The sequence below is a fragment of the Zingiber officinale genome, chromosome 10A, assembly GCF_018446385.1.
Source record: "Zingiber officinale cultivar Zhangliang chromosome 10A, Zo_v1.1, whole genome shotgun sequence".
NCBI classification, from domain to species: Eukaryota; Viridiplantae; Streptophyta; class Magnoliopsida; order Zingiberales; family Zingiberaceae; genus Zingiber; species Zingiber officinale.
In genome coordinates this window covers 18897354-18912672 of record NC_056004.1, presented here as the reverse complement: position 1 = coordinate 18912672, position 15319 = coordinate 18897354, and the positions used below count along the sequence as shown (strand labels likewise).

At 39.6% G+C, this 15319-nt stretch overlaps 1 protein-coding gene across 4 annotated transcripts; it reads left to right on the top strand.

Moving 5' to 3' along the window:
• The first annotated feature begins 341 nt into the window (after positions 1 to 341).
• LOC122028260 (uncharacterized membrane protein At1g16860-like) lies at positions 342 to 4993 on the top strand. Of its 4 annotated transcripts, none has more exons than XM_042587294.1 (6): positions 342 to 476; positions 2399 to 2498; positions 2601 to 3451; positions 3886 to 4041; positions 4170 to 4378; positions 4609 to 4993. In XM_042587294.1, the coding sequence occupies exons 3-6, from the start codon at positions 2636 to 2638 to the stop codon at positions 4799 to 4801; spliced, it is 1374 nt and encodes a 457-aa protein (XP_042443228.1). In that variant the 5' UTR covers positions 342 to 476; positions 2399 to 2498; positions 2601 to 2635; the 3' UTR covers positions 4802 to 4993. The 4 variants fall into 4 exon arrangements, with proteins under 4 accessions (XP_042443228.1, XP_042443230.1, XP_042443226.1 ...); XM_042587296.1 differs by having other exon boundaries at positions 342 to 483; XM_042587292.1 differs by having other exon boundaries at positions 2399 to 3451.
• Positions 4994 to 15319: the final 10326 nt, after the last annotated feature.

Genomic DNA, 15319 nt, shown 5'->3' with positions numbered 1-15319 from the left:
GGCTCATCACGTTCAGAGGTTACAACAACAACTCTATAACTTTTACTGACTGCCCTCATCATTCTGTATCTTTCAATTATATATAATATGGTGGATGGTAATAGAAAAAGAATAGAACTGAAGTTTGTTTCTGATAAAACCTTGATAGTTGATCAGTTACTCAGAAAAAGGAACTCTGAGTAGTTGATCACTTCGCACCTACTGCGATACCTCGTCGAAATTTTAAGGATATTTTTGTTAAATAATGAAATAAAAATAAAGGAAACTTAGAGGGGCATAGTAAAAAACAGCCTGTACTTCGTGTCCCTTTTTTTTTCCTCCTGCTCTATTTCTTTGGATGTTTGTGTTGTCTGCAAATGAGCGCCCAGTGGGCAGTGGAGATCGATTCCTCTATTGTGCGATCGCTTGCAGGCTTAATGCGAGTTCTGCTTTGTTTGATCGACGAGCTACGACGGCTTTATCGATCGTTGTTCGAGGTTTGAGGTTCCTTCTCTTTCTCTCTAGCTTTGATGAAGTTGAATCGTTTTTGCGCGGATTTCAGTCTAGGTTTAGGAGTTTGGCAGAAGGAGAATGCGGTTTCATTTCCCTGTAATCGTTATAGATCTGAGTGGATGGATGGAGCGTATAATTTGAGAGGGCTTGGGTCGCTTTCGTGGGTGTTGGCTCTTGCTGTTTTGTTTTGTTCCCGGTTTTGTGCTTGCTTGGCCTTGATATCTGAGCTTTGTCTTGTAGAGTTGATTGTTCGTGAATGATTAAATATGTTATTTTGTCTCGAGTGTAGGAAGTTAGCGTTTAGTTCTATGCTGCCTGCAAGCATCTCATAGGATGGTTTCTGATTTCTCTTTTTTGGTCAGGTTTCTAGAAATGTTTGGTTTTTGTCAGTAAAGAACTGTTGATGTAATTAAATGATGTGTTAGCATTCTTCATGGTTCCCTTAGGATATTGGAGATGTGGGTGTGTTTAAAATAGTAAAGAATACTTTATTCTTTATAAACTTATTTTAGATTTTAGTCTGCAACGAAAATCGAAACTTTTACAGATCTGAATTTAATATCTAACCTGAATGCTAGAGATACCATCTTTCAAAAAGTTGGTATGAGACTGTTGACATCTCGATTAGAATATTTTTTTACTCTTCATTTAGTTCAGAAAAATATCGCCATTTTTTAAATCTTGTGCTTTGAATATTTTGATCATTGAGATTTCATAAGGTATTGGAAATTCAATGTTACTCTGTAGCTCTGTACAGAGTTTCCTTAACTTTGCAGCATCTGCATGTGCATCTGCATCTATGCTTTGATCTATGTCGTTTAGTTTATGCCCTTCACAGTTGTTTGAACAGATAGATGGGAGAAATTTTCCTCGCAAAGTGTCTTCTTTTTTGTTTAATTATGGACTTAAATTTATCTTACTTTAAAATATCTCCATTTGACAATCTTCTTGCAAGGCCTAGATGGCTTGGTGTTAATTTTCTGCTAAACAATGCACTGCTTATTGCTAATGTATACGGCTTTGGTCCATGATTTATGTTTTTGGATGGCTGGAATAGAAAACCATTCAAAATTCACTAGCTGGAAAAGTAATTTTGTCATTGGTTAGTTGCCCTTATTTCGCTTACCAAAAACAATTAACAACATTTTTTTTCTGATTAAAATTAAATACAGAGATGAAACCTCTGGTTATCATAAATGGAGATTTACTGGAATATCTTTGGTATTTTGTTTGGATAAGATTTTATGTTCAACAAAAACCACTTATATTTCTCTAAAAAAACATAACCGTTTTTCCTTTTTTTCACTTATGCTTGCTACTAATGGATGTAGGGATGTCAACTCTCCAGTTCCATCCAGGCATAGTATGTGACATCCTCTTTTTCAGGAAAAGCACATGAAATGAACAATGGTATCAGAATGCCAATGTTATCTATGATAGATAATTTGGATATATCCACACTATAAACTAGGTTTACTTTGAACTGGTGGATCATATTCAGATACAGCTTGTAAGTTAAGTTTGCAAGCTGCGTGCCTTGAATTGACTCTCTCTCACTGGATCAATAAATGCTTGCCCTGCAATCATGAGGATATTTAGTGATACACTTACAAATCCTGTGCAAACTCTGTAATATTATCTTTGTATCGATTACAACCTTACAAGCTATTTCAGAAATCAAATCCAAGTTACTCGGCTAGGTTTTTATATGTTTCAATCTGACATTTGTGACCCCCATTCATGACATCCAACATGTTTTTCCTCCTTGCAATATGATATGAACATTGTTGCAGTATAGACAATAAAAAAATAAGTTTACACTATGATATTTATGCATTTGGTGTATGTACAACCATTCTTGGTATGCATTTGTTATATCTAACATGTTTCATTTGTCTTTCAACAGGCTAATTGAAAATAAGCTGTTCTACACTCTGCAACAGGAGCATGATATGAGTCTTCCAGCTGTTACAACTTCCCACCACCGATCAGCGTGAATTACACTTGTTCGTTTCCAGTTAGCTTGTCAAGAAAATTGAGAAAGCTTCAAAACCCAATGGGTTCGAGATTCCCTTCCCATCAGCTAAGCAATGGCTTGTATGTTTCAGGCCGACCCGAGCCACCAAAGGAGAAAACTCCAGTTATGAGCTCAACAGCTATGCCATATACAGGTGGAGATATAAAAAAATCAGGAGAACTAGGGAAGATGTTTGAACTGCATGTGGAAAAATCCAGAAAATCTGGACCTCTAAATGCCCCTTCAAGGAACACATCATTTGGAAGTGCAGCTTCTCATTCAGGGCCGATCATAACGAATGCCTCTGGCTGGTCTAGCTATTCTGGTTCTCTCTCTTCTGCAGGACCAATTTCTAGCACCTCACTAGTTAGCGGAGGTCCCATCATGCAAAAATCTAATTCTGGGCCACTTAAACATGGAGATCTTTTGAAGAAATCTTCTGGTCTTCAATGTGGAGGGGGAGCACCAATGTCTTGCCAAAATTCTGGTCCACTCCCACCAATGCTTCCAACAACAGGGCTCATCACATCTGGGCCAATTTATTCTGGGCCTCTTAACTCATCTGGTGCACCTCGAAAAGCATCTGGCCCTCTGGAATCTGCTGGGTCGCTGAAACTACATGGCGCTTCCCGTGTTCAAAACCTTGCTATCACTAAACTAGGCGAGGACGGGGATTATTCTTTCACTGGGACCTTACCAATACCGTTCCTATGGTGTGTAGGTTTATTGTTTGTGATGGCATTTATTGCAGGCGGTTTCATACTTGGAGCTGTTCACAAAGCCATTCTTCTCATTGTAGTTCTGGTTATATTTGGATTAGTTGCTTCCCTTGTCATATGGAATATTTGTTTTAGTAAGCGGGCAATCATAGGATTTGTTGCCCACTATCCTGATGCTGAACTAAGAAATGCAAAAGATGGGCAATATGTTAAAGTCTCTGGGGTATGTAACTAGTATAGCCATTTTCTGTCATAAATGATGCAAAGATATGCAAGTAATCTGTTAAGATGATATACTGCATGCTAAAGATACGTGTTACCCTGTAGTTCTTTCTCTATAGAAGTTATTTTTTGTCACCTGTGTATCAAACTGTTAACTTTGACCAATCAGGATGTAGGATTTGATTAAATCTGCTACTGAAACTTGGGGCCCCATTGGTTGCAACTATAGCTTCCTCATCAGTAATAGGTTTTTGATGAAAACAACAAAACATGTGATTCTCCTTCTTCTTTGTGATTTATTTAAGCTGGCACAATTTCTTAATACATATTGGCTGATTCTTTGCAAATATGCTCATGAGTCATTCAATAATGCTTTCATGATCTTATATGCATTTGAGGTTTTCTTCTTATCAATAAACTCCAAGCTTCCTGCAGGTTGTTACATGCGGAAATGTTCCTCTTGAGTCATCATTTCATAAGGTTCCTAGATGTGTTTACACATCTACTAGTCTATATGAATCCAGGGGTTGGGAGTCCAAGGATGCCAATTCTCAGCGTCGCCGTTTTACTTGGGGACTGAGATCATTGGAGGTGAGATTTGTCAATATCACTAAGTACTTTTTCAGTTTGGCATTAGTTTAAAATAGCCCTTTTATCTTATTCCCTGGTTTATCCCATTCTTGATATAATTTGCAATTGAATTTATGAAACTTTTGCAGAGGCATGTGGTTGATTTTTATATATCTGATTTCCAATCCGGTTTAAGGGCACTGGTCAAAACTGGCTATGGTGCTAGAGCGACACCATTCGTTGATCGGTCTATAGTTGTTGAAGTTAACTCGAACAAGGATGCTCCTCCAGAATTTCTCAAATGGTTACGGGAAAGGAACCTTTCAAGTGGTGCTCATCCTTTGCGGCTTAAAGAAAGGTAATTTTAGCCTATGCAATTATATACACGTATATATTCCTTCTGCCTTGTGGGGGATATGGATGTTCCTTCAAGTTTCAACAGAACTAAAATGAAGAAGCAACATATTTCAACCACTTTCAAATGGTTATGGATATGGAAGCGCCTCCAAGCGAGTATTGAAATGCATTAGAAATTAACAAATTGACTGATGTCTCTCATCTCTGACCTTTAACTGTTCTTCCTTGCAGTTTTATCAAAGAAGGTGACACTGTCAGTGTGATGGGGGTTGTTCAAAAAAATGAGACTGTCTTGATGATAGTTCCTCCTTCCGAGGCCTTTTCTACTGGATGCCTGTGGACTTGGTGCATGCTCCCAGCAAGTCTGGAAGGAATTGTGATGAGATGCGAGGACACTTCAAAAACTGATGCCATTCCTGTTTAAAGGTTTGTTTTTGGTAGCTAATCTATATATGTCAACTCCATAATTTATTTTTTTATTGGTTGTTGGCATTTGCTGTTAAATTTATCTACTTACGTTGAGTTCTTTCACATTTTCTTGTGGTCTAGCAGACGTGTGTGCGTGTACATAGTATAAAAGAGCCCATGGAATCCATTTCATTCTGCATTTTGTGCACTATTTTTCTCCTCTGCTTGATTTTAACTGATAGGATGAACAAATGCTTAAGTAAGCTGATCCCCCCTAGTGGGACGTTGTTTGTATTTTAAAAAATATATATCGGGTTTAGATTACGGAGTTAATTGTCTCATAATCTAGATCTCAGGGGTGCTTTTCAATAATCTTATCAAGATACTAACAATAACATTTTTTAGCGGTAGAAACAGATGGTTCGAATGGGTTAAACGGGAGGATGATATTTTTGTAAGCAACTAACGTAGCGGCTGGTTGTCCTGCATCGATCAGTTATAGCAATCTGATCACACCAAGAACAGCAAGTTAGCAGAAATGGTAAGCTTAGTTGCAAAGCAACCCACTGTCCGTAAGCCACGTGGTGGCACACACATGCCTATTTTTTCAATAATCATTAAATAAAAAATAAATTTTCACAATTTTTTTTTATGTTTAATAGGTAACAGATCTAAAAATGATTGACTGTATATGTATTTTTTTAATTTATTATGATTATCTGTAGAAAATTTATGGGGGACTGAGTTTATGGTCCTAAGTTTGATATTAGTTGGCTTAATTAATCATTTTTAAAATAGTGATAGTATTCCCAGGGTAATGGTGCGATGGTTAGGTTCTTCAACGTATAATCAAGGGATTTAAAGTTTAAATTTCAGTTGAGGTGCATTGGGGGATTTTCCTTCTAATGAGAAGGGGGTTTAAGAATGTTGGTCATTTAGATGGATCTCTATTAGTGTTTCCTGATTTACTTTAGTGGTCGGTTAGAAATTTCTATCGGACTAGATTGGTCTTTCTGAGATTAGTCAGTTTGAATAGTTAGATACCAGAATTATTAAATCAAAGAAAATAAAATAGTGATAGTAACCCAAGACAATGATGCGGTGGTGAGATTCGCTCAATGGTTAATCAGGTGTCGAATCTTAGCTGCAGGCATGAATTTGTTTTAGTAGGATGATAATTCTAAGAATGTTGACCGTATGGATGAATTTTCATGAGCATTTTGATATTTGGATTATAAAAAAAGAGTGATAGTAATTATTTGGGATAATGGTTTAGTATTATGATACCTTTTTAATTTGACATTTAAAGATTGAATTCTATAAATGTTAATCTAAAAATATTTGATTGATGGATGGTCCATTGTAATTAGATTTATCTTAGTGGTGAGTTGAGCTGATTATCCTAAAATTAATTTTGCTTAAGTTGGATCGATATCAACTAAAAATTAAAATAAAATAAAATAAAAATAATGAGAGTGTTGATGCTTCTGGGCGGCGATGCAGTGCAACGTTTGTAAAATCGTGAGTTTAAAAATGTTGGTCGTTTGAATGAGTTTTTATTAATATTTTTTTTATTTATTTTAGTAGTCCTTGAAAAATTATGTGAGATTGAACTAGTCTCTCTAGGATTATTTAATTTGAAGAGTTAAATATTTGAATTATTAAAATAAAGAAAATAAAATAGTGATAGTAACCCAAGAAAATAGTGCGGGGTAAGGTTCTTTAAATGGTTGATATCTTAGCTGCAGTAGGGATTTATTTTAATGGAATGATAAATTTGAAAACATTGGCCTTTTAGATGGATTTTATCTGGATGATTAATGAAAATTTTCATGGTGCCGACTTGGACACCTCAAAAATTAGTTGATTTAAAAAAATTAAATAATTGGGTTATAAAAAACAAATAGTGATAATAATTGTTTGAGATAATGATGCAACAGTTTGACTCTATCTCGGTTTTCTAGATATTTAACGATTGACTTCTATAAATATTAATCTAAAAATATTAGTGGCGAGTGAGATGATTATCCTAAAGTAAATTTTACTTAAGTTGGATCATCGATATCAACTAAAAATAAAATAATAATATTAATAAAATAACGAGAGTGTTGTTGCTTCTGAACGACGGTGCAGTGCAATCGATCCGGATCAGTTGAGAATCGGTTTTGTAGCAGAGTCGGAATTAAATCGATGAAATCGTATCAAATCGGCACAAGTTTAGCGTTGCAAACGATTCTCCTTGCAACGGACGACTTCCTCGTCGGCGGAACCACGTACAGTACTCATCCTCGTCACGTCGGTGGATTTGTGGGCAGCGGCAGTGGAGAACACGTGAACTTGGACTAATTTCTTGGTGCAGGAAACAGCGGAGGCTGTTTTCCAATTGCTGGAAGGTGTCGGCCAACAGCTGCAAGGTTGGAAGCGGCGGTAACCATTATATGGATATGTTAATTCGATTAATTTGATATTAATTTTGTATAATTTTTTTTATTATTATTTTAAATAAATTTAGTTAATTAAGTGTTAATTAAAATTACTAATTCAGTTAATTCATTTTAATAAAATTTTGATTTGATTCAGTTAGTCAACATTAAATTAATTTTCGGTTAATTTATGGATCTAATTAATCGAATGTTCACCCTTAGCTGCGGGTGAGGAATGGGGATAAAAAAAAAAATCAATACAGTAAAAAGGATGAAAAACATTAGATTTTGATTAAAAATTTAATTTATTTATTTAAGCAATTCCTAATCATAATTTAAGTAAACTCCATCAAACCCTGATAAAATTATTACATTATTTCATTAATATATATATAAATTTATTTTAAATTATAAAAATTATTGATAAATTTTATTTATTCATTATATATTATTAATTTATTATTGTTAGTAGTAGTAGTAATATTAAAATTTTGATAAAATATCAAATTATTAATTTAGTAATCAATTGTAAAATTACAATGGCAAAAGGTGAATAGCCTCGTCCAGCGCCCCGTCAATTAGTCTCAGAGTCAATACGGAGAAGATAAATCACAGACGATTACTAATTTTTAGAATAATGATTAGTACATAAAAGAAATATTTATTTTAATTTTATCGATATTTGAATCCTAAATTTTATGATAGTAATATTTTATATGCTAATCACTAAATCCATACGAAGAAACGCAAAATCACGATTTTATAATTTATGGTGCAGTGTCTTTTCAATTTCCAAATATCTAAGATCGGTTCCGTTTTGATGAATTTATGATGAACTTTGCCAACTAAAAATAGTGAGAGCGTCGTAACATTCTTTTTCTAAGCCACGTAGATCTGTCTCCGACAAAGTCATTTATCGCACAAATCGTGCCTCGCAAACGCCGCCGGTTGACTCTGACTCCTTTGACAACTAACGCCGCCGTCTTTACTATTTAATTTATTTCCGCTTTTTTCCATGTCCCTTCCAAATTACCACCAAACTATTTTTTTTTTCTTTTTGATTTTTCAAATCGATCGGGTCACGTTTAATTCGTGCCGTGCAGTCGAAACGAGTCTATCGAGTCTGATTGGACTAGGCTCCGTTCCACGTCGGCGTGCTCAAATCTTCCAAGCACGCGCAGTCGCATGAAAATCCATCCTCTCTGTCTCTCTCTCTATAAGTAACAACTCAACCGATGAGAAAAAACAGGACGGAAAGAATTTCCAGGAGCATGTGTTTGGTGAGGTGGTGGTTGTGCAGCGCGGAGGATGTGGTGCTGAGGACGGAGAAGGCGCCGGGGAACTGCCCCTTCTGCAGCGGCGCCGTCACCGCCACCGACATCGAGAGCTCCTGGCGGCTTTGCTGCCTCCCCCTCTGCCGTAAGATCAAGCGTAACTTCTCTTGCTCTGAATGCTCGCGCCGCCTCGTGGTCTCCTCTTCCCTCTACTAGCTAATTAATCCACCCCTCCGCCTCATTCAACGCCGTTCTCACCGCCTGCTTTTAATTTAATTTACAAGAAATAAAATTCTCATTTCATGGATTTAATTTGCTCCATTTAATTTAATTTAATTTTATGTAGCTCGATCTGTAAATTATTTAAACGATCGATCGTGCCTTCGTGTTAAGTAATTGCAGTAGCTCCCTTTTTCAGGAGACAAATTTGACCATTCAACTATGTACGCAACTGCTCGATGAATATTTTTTTTTTTTTTGGAAGATTAATTAATTAATTAATTAATTCAATAAAAGAAATGCATTGATAGTTTCGGCCATCAGTAAATCGCGGGAATGGAAAGGCGTTTCATATACTTCATTCATCTGCCAATTGTTTGTTAGGGTTTGCAGAAGTAGAAATTGATCGTAGCTTTCACCTACAAATAAATATGCCACAAAAATGGAAATCTGTTTCAAAACGATCTTTATAGGAAAAGGTGGAGATATCACGTCTACTATCGTATTAAATAAGGGTGGAGATATCGTGGTGGTCTAAGTAGGTGGATGATCTTCTCTAAAAGTTGAAAAGATGATAGACTAGGAACGTGGCTCTGCGATTGATTGGATGAAGATTTCTCGTCGTCCTACAAAATCAAGAGCGTTAGTGTCAGACCAAAAAGGGATTTTCGACGTTGTTTCTCCGACACTCAAGTCAGTCCTCTGCTCAGTGAAGAAGAATAGTAGAAATAAATAACAACCCCTTATATAGAATAACAAAGTATCACATATCTCCGTCAATAGATGAAGACCCCTTATATAGTGTCACTGTCTGTGCACGCATCCCAGAGCACGTGCACATTTTCCAAAGTGTTACACGAAAAGACAAATCAAAAAGTATCGTTGACATCTTTTCTTAAGCAGACACGTAAATCTCTAATGTGATAGATTAGAAGTTTTTAAAGTACGATTTGCATGCTGGATGATCCCGTCCGGAAGTTGAGTCGGATGGAGGCGGACGTTGGTGTACTGGAAGTTGACGGAAAGTCGCCGCGGAGCCGGATCTACCTGGCACTCCTTGGAAAGGTTCACACGGGAGGATGACAAAGGAAGATGACCAGGTCGATGACAATACGGCTCTGCGCACACTCAGACAAGCCCACGAGTCGTTAGAGACCAAAAACCAGGGAAAAAGTCCCCGGGTCAGGCCCTCCGACGCTCAAGTCGGGTACTTTTTCCCTAGAAAAATACAGAGAAAGGACGAAAAAGTAAAGACTAGTGAGAAATGACGAGTGAGCGTACCTGCATAAGGGACAAAGCATTCCTTTTTATATTGCAACGAGTGTTTCTGGAATCTGGCGGGTGTCAGGGAATGTCGGGTGTCAGGCGGTGAATGGCACGTGGCGCCTTTCCATAGTCTGGCGGAATAACCGAAGGAATATCGAGCACTGACGAGCACCCGACCATTGGCATATTCCCTGACACTCTGATTATTCTCTGACAGGTGGTTACGATTCCCTCGCTTACTTGTCCTGTAGTGCCTGACATCCTCCGCTTGTGATTGCTACGCTGAACCCTTATGAGGTGCCGAAAAGCTATCAGACCTGACCTGCCCAGACCTGTATCCTTGGTTGGCCTTTCCTGACTTGTATGTCTGGTAGGCATTTCCCGACCTGCACGCATATCCGCACTTATCATGTGTGTCGCCTCTCGCATCCGGGTCTATTTCCCGACCTACCGACCTGTCTGTCAGGTCTGTATTCCGCCTTGCTGTCTGCTGCTATCCATGGCTTGTACGTTCCGACCTGCACGTCCGCTCTATTTACTAACCTGCTGACCTGTACAACGGGTCTGTATCCTGACCTGCTTCCGTCTGCTGTTATCCATGGCTTGTATGTTCCGACCTGCACGCTCGCTATGTTTACTGACCTGCTGACCTGTACGCCAGGTCTGTATTTTGATCTTCTTCCGTGTTAACTGACCTGCTGCCCTGTACAACAGGTCTGTATCCTGACCTGCTTAGGTCCATTATTATCCACGGCCTGTATGTTCCGACCTGTACGCCAGCTCTTTTTACTAACCTGCTGACCTGTACGACAGATCTGTATCTTGACCTGCTTTCGTCTGCTGTTATCTATGGCTTGTACGTTCCGACCTGCACGCCCGCTATGTTTATTGACATGCTGACCTGTACGCCAGGTCTATATTCTGATCTTCTTCCGTGTTTATTGACTTGCTGCCCTGTACGACAGGTCTGTATCCTAACCTGCTTAGGTCCATTATTATCCACGGCCTGTATGTTCCGACTTGTACGCCAGCTTTGTTTACTAACCTGCTGACGTGCTGACCTGTACGACAGGTTTGTTATTAAGACCAAATATGTAGCTAGAGGGGGGTGAATAGCTCGGCGCGATCTCGTGCTCGTCGTTGCTTGTTTCTTGAAAGATATGCAGCGGAAAATACAAAGAAACAAAACACACAACGCTAACTCGAGGATTTACTTGGTATCCACCTCACAACATGTGACTAATCCAAGGATCCACACACTCACGCACCCTCCACTATGAAAACACTCTTTTTCGGTAACTACCGAACGTGGAGAAGCCTTACAAGCTCACAGTACAAGAAGAAAGTGAAGGGAGATACAATACAAGCAAAAGCTTACAAGATATGCACAAGGAACCCTAACTCTAGCTTCTTCCTCGCCTCTTGACTTGGACGTGCACCAGCACAAGCCTCCAAGAACCTTCAAGATATGGCGTGAGAGCTATGGAGAATTGCTGTGAACTTGTTGTGAAGATCGGAGATGAAGGCTGAGAGATCTGTCGACGAAATCGCACGCCAACGTCTTTATCCAGCGCCAATGGTCGAATCTCAATCGATTGGATTGCTCCCAATCGATTGGGGAGGCTTTGGATCGATCGACCGATCGATTGAGAGCGCCTCTGTGCTCTCAGGAATTGCCTGGATCGATTAGCCGATCGATCCAAGGCTTATCGCGTGAAATCGCAGCTCCCAATCGATCGACTGATCGATTAGGAGGCTTTCTGTTCGCGCGACACTTCTCCCCAATCGATCCACTGATCGATTGGGAGAAGGCTTGTTGCGAGTGTTGGAGGATCTGTGGCCGGCTTGAAGGAGGGTTGGATAGCTAAGCCACCCCCAAATCGATTTCTTCTCTACAAAAGGTTAGTGCGTAGCGAAAATACCAAAACTAAAGCAATTAGAAACAAATAAGAATATAAACGCTAACACGCTCGATGTAACGTGGTTCGGAGATGATGCTCTTATTCCACGACGTGTCCTTGAGGTGGACGAGCCCTTGATCCTTCGGTAGATCAGTCCCCGGCAACCTCCAGCTAGAGCTTCTCCTTCTCGGTGGAGCAAACCTCTCACAAAGGTTCTCTTCCTCTTTACAAGATGGAGTTTAGATTGGGAGGAAGAGAATTGACTTGGGAGCTTTAGGCACAGAATATGAGTTAATCTATATGCATCAGTAACCTCCTTAATGCCCCAAATCTCCCCTTAAATAAGAGGAGAGAGTTGATTACAAATCAACTCAAACCCCGACACCAGTCGACTGGTCCAAGCACCAGTCCTAAACCCTAAAGCCTTTCTAGTCTAGAGAACGAGCTACCAAGCCCTCTCTGACCTAGCCCAGAGAACGAGCTACCGAGCCCTCTCCGACTTCGTCCGGTCCAGAGAACGAACTACCGAGCCATTTCTGACCTAGTCCGGAGAACGAGCTACCGAGCCCTGTCCGACTTCGTCCGGTCCAATGAACGAGCTACCGAGCCCTCTCTGATCTAGTCCGGAGAACGAGCTACCGAGCCCTCTCCGACTTCGTCCGGTCCAGTGAACGAGCTCCCTAGCTCTCTTTGACCTCGTGTGCCAAGATTCCATGCTTGGACTTTTTCCCGTGCCAAGCTCCCTACTTGGACTTTTCCGTGCCAAGTCTCCATACTTGGACTTTTCTTGTGCCAAGTCTCCATACTTGGACTTTTTCTCGTGCCAAGCTCCCTGTTTGGACTTTTCCATGCCAAGTCTCCATACTTGGACTTTTCCCGAATCAGGTCAACTCAAGTCGGGTCAACCAGGTCAACCTTGACCAAAGGTTGCACCCACAATCTCCCAAGTTTGTATTCTTGTCAAACATCAAAATACAACTTTTTTATTCTCGTCAAACATCAAAATACAACTCAAGTCAAGTCAACTCGAGTCGGGTCATCCAGGTCAACCTTAACCTAAGGTTGCACCAACAGTACGTTTCGACCTGCACGCCCGCTATGTTTACTGACCTGCTGACCTGTACGCCAGGTCTGTATTCTGATCTTCTTCCGTGTTTACTGACTTGCTGCCCTGTACAACAGGTCTGTATCCTGACCTGCTTAGGTCCATTATTATCCACGACCTGTATGTTCCGACCTGTACGTCAGGTCTGTTCTCCGACCTGCTTCCGTCTGCTATTATCCATGGCATGCACGTTACGACCTGCACGCTCGATCTGTTTCACGACCTGCCGACCTGTTTACCGAGTCTGTTTCCCGACCTGCTTATATCCTCTGTTATCCACAGCCTGTACATTCCGACCTGTACGCCCGCTATGTTTACTGACCTGCTGACCTGTACGCCAGGTCTGTATTATGATCTTCTTACGTGTTTACTGACCTGCTGTCCTGTACGACAGGTCTGTATCCTGACCTGCTTAGGTCTATTATTATCCACGGCTTGTATGTTCCGACCTGTACGCCTGCTCTGTTCTCCGACCTGCTTTCGTCTGCTATTATCTATGGCATGCACGTTACGACCTGCACGCCCGATCTGTTTCTCGACCTGCCGACCTGTATACCGGGTCTGTTTCCCGACCTGCTTATATCCTCTGTTATCCACTGCCTGTACATTCCGACCTATACGGCAGGTCTATTCTGCGCCAGAGGCCTTTTCCCTATTTTTACCTGGGCCCTTGGGCTCAGTCCTTGATCGCTATCGAGGCTAGGTCTTGTTCGACTTGTACTCCTATCCTTTGACTGCCTCGTCCGCTGCGTCTTTAACCCTGGCCACGCAAGCTTGACTTTTGACTTCCACATAGGTTTGACTTCTAACCATCCACGGAGGCTAGACTTCTGACCTCCACGTAAGCTTGACTTTTGACCTCCACGTAAGCTTGACTTCTGACCATCCTGCGATCTTGACTCCGAACCACGTCATCATACTGACCCCACGATAAGGCACCGTATCACTGGACATGCTCTATTATTGACGGCACAAGTTTCCAAAAGAATACGATGAGACGTATGATTAACCGGAGGCCGCTCGACAAGGACATCCCAGCTTGGTCGTATTGAACAGAGCTATCGACTTGTCCTTCACTAGGCTTTCCTGTTGTCTGAGGGCTAGTTTTTGTCTGATCGAATATGCCGTCAGATCGGCATGGGCAGTGGGTCGAGAAATTTACTGCTTGTCTCTTAATCTCAGTCACAAGTTTTTCGGATGTTGGTTATTCGGAAGGCCATGTTCGATCGATATATATTGGAGGATCATTTGGCTAACTTCGCCTAAGCTAAAGGCCTATTTGGTCAACCTCATATAATATATGATCCTAAACCTTTAACTATTTTGATTTTGACTTCCACGTTAGTCACTCTTTTCTATTTTGCTCCATTTTTTATGCCCCTCTTCATCACCTTATCTCTTCATCACCTTATCACTTGATATCTAGATATCATTCTTAAAGAAGGGAGATATCGAGTAATATACATATCATATTATTGTCGAGAATCTAAACACCTACTCGGAACTTTAATGAACTTGAAGATTCAGTGTAAAGACGACCTCAAGAATCAAAGTTCAAATTTTGTTGTAAGTCTCTGATTTTTCTTTTTATATTTTAAATTTGGCATTAAGTATCAAGAATCAAATTTCAAATTTTGTTGTAAGTCTCTGATTTTTTTTTTTTTTTTTTGTATTTCAAATTTGGCATTAAGCATCAAGAATCAAATTTCAAATTTTGTTGTAAGTCTCTGATTTTTTATAGTAAATATTTTTTTTCCTAATTTTTCATTAACTGCTCTAAAATTTGTTATATAATTTTGAGAAACGTATTGAAAATTTCAAATGATTATATATATATATATATATATATATATATAAAAGTGATATGCTACGGATAAAGCCATGCGGATCGCTGCGGACATACCTTCCTGATCAGTCACCAGTTCGATCAGGGAACCTCCTGATCGGTCTCTGGACCGATCAGGGAACCGATCAAGTCCCGCAGGATATCACTGATCGGTCTAGAGACCGATCAGGATATGTCCTGATCGGTCCACAGATATGTCCTGATCGATCCAGAGGACATGCCGCGTCTACCTCACGCACAGTCATGCATCTTAAGATATAGATATATATATATATATATATATATATATATATATATATATATATATATAATTGATTATATTGATTTTACCCGGACATAAGATAAACCAATAGACTACAACATTTTTTACAAAATAATAATAATAATAATTAATTTAATCCAATTCAATTTATTCGAACAGGTTCGCTGCACATATGTTGGTTGGTCAAACGGTTTGACTTTATTACTAGTCAAATCATAAAAAAAAAAAGACAATTAAG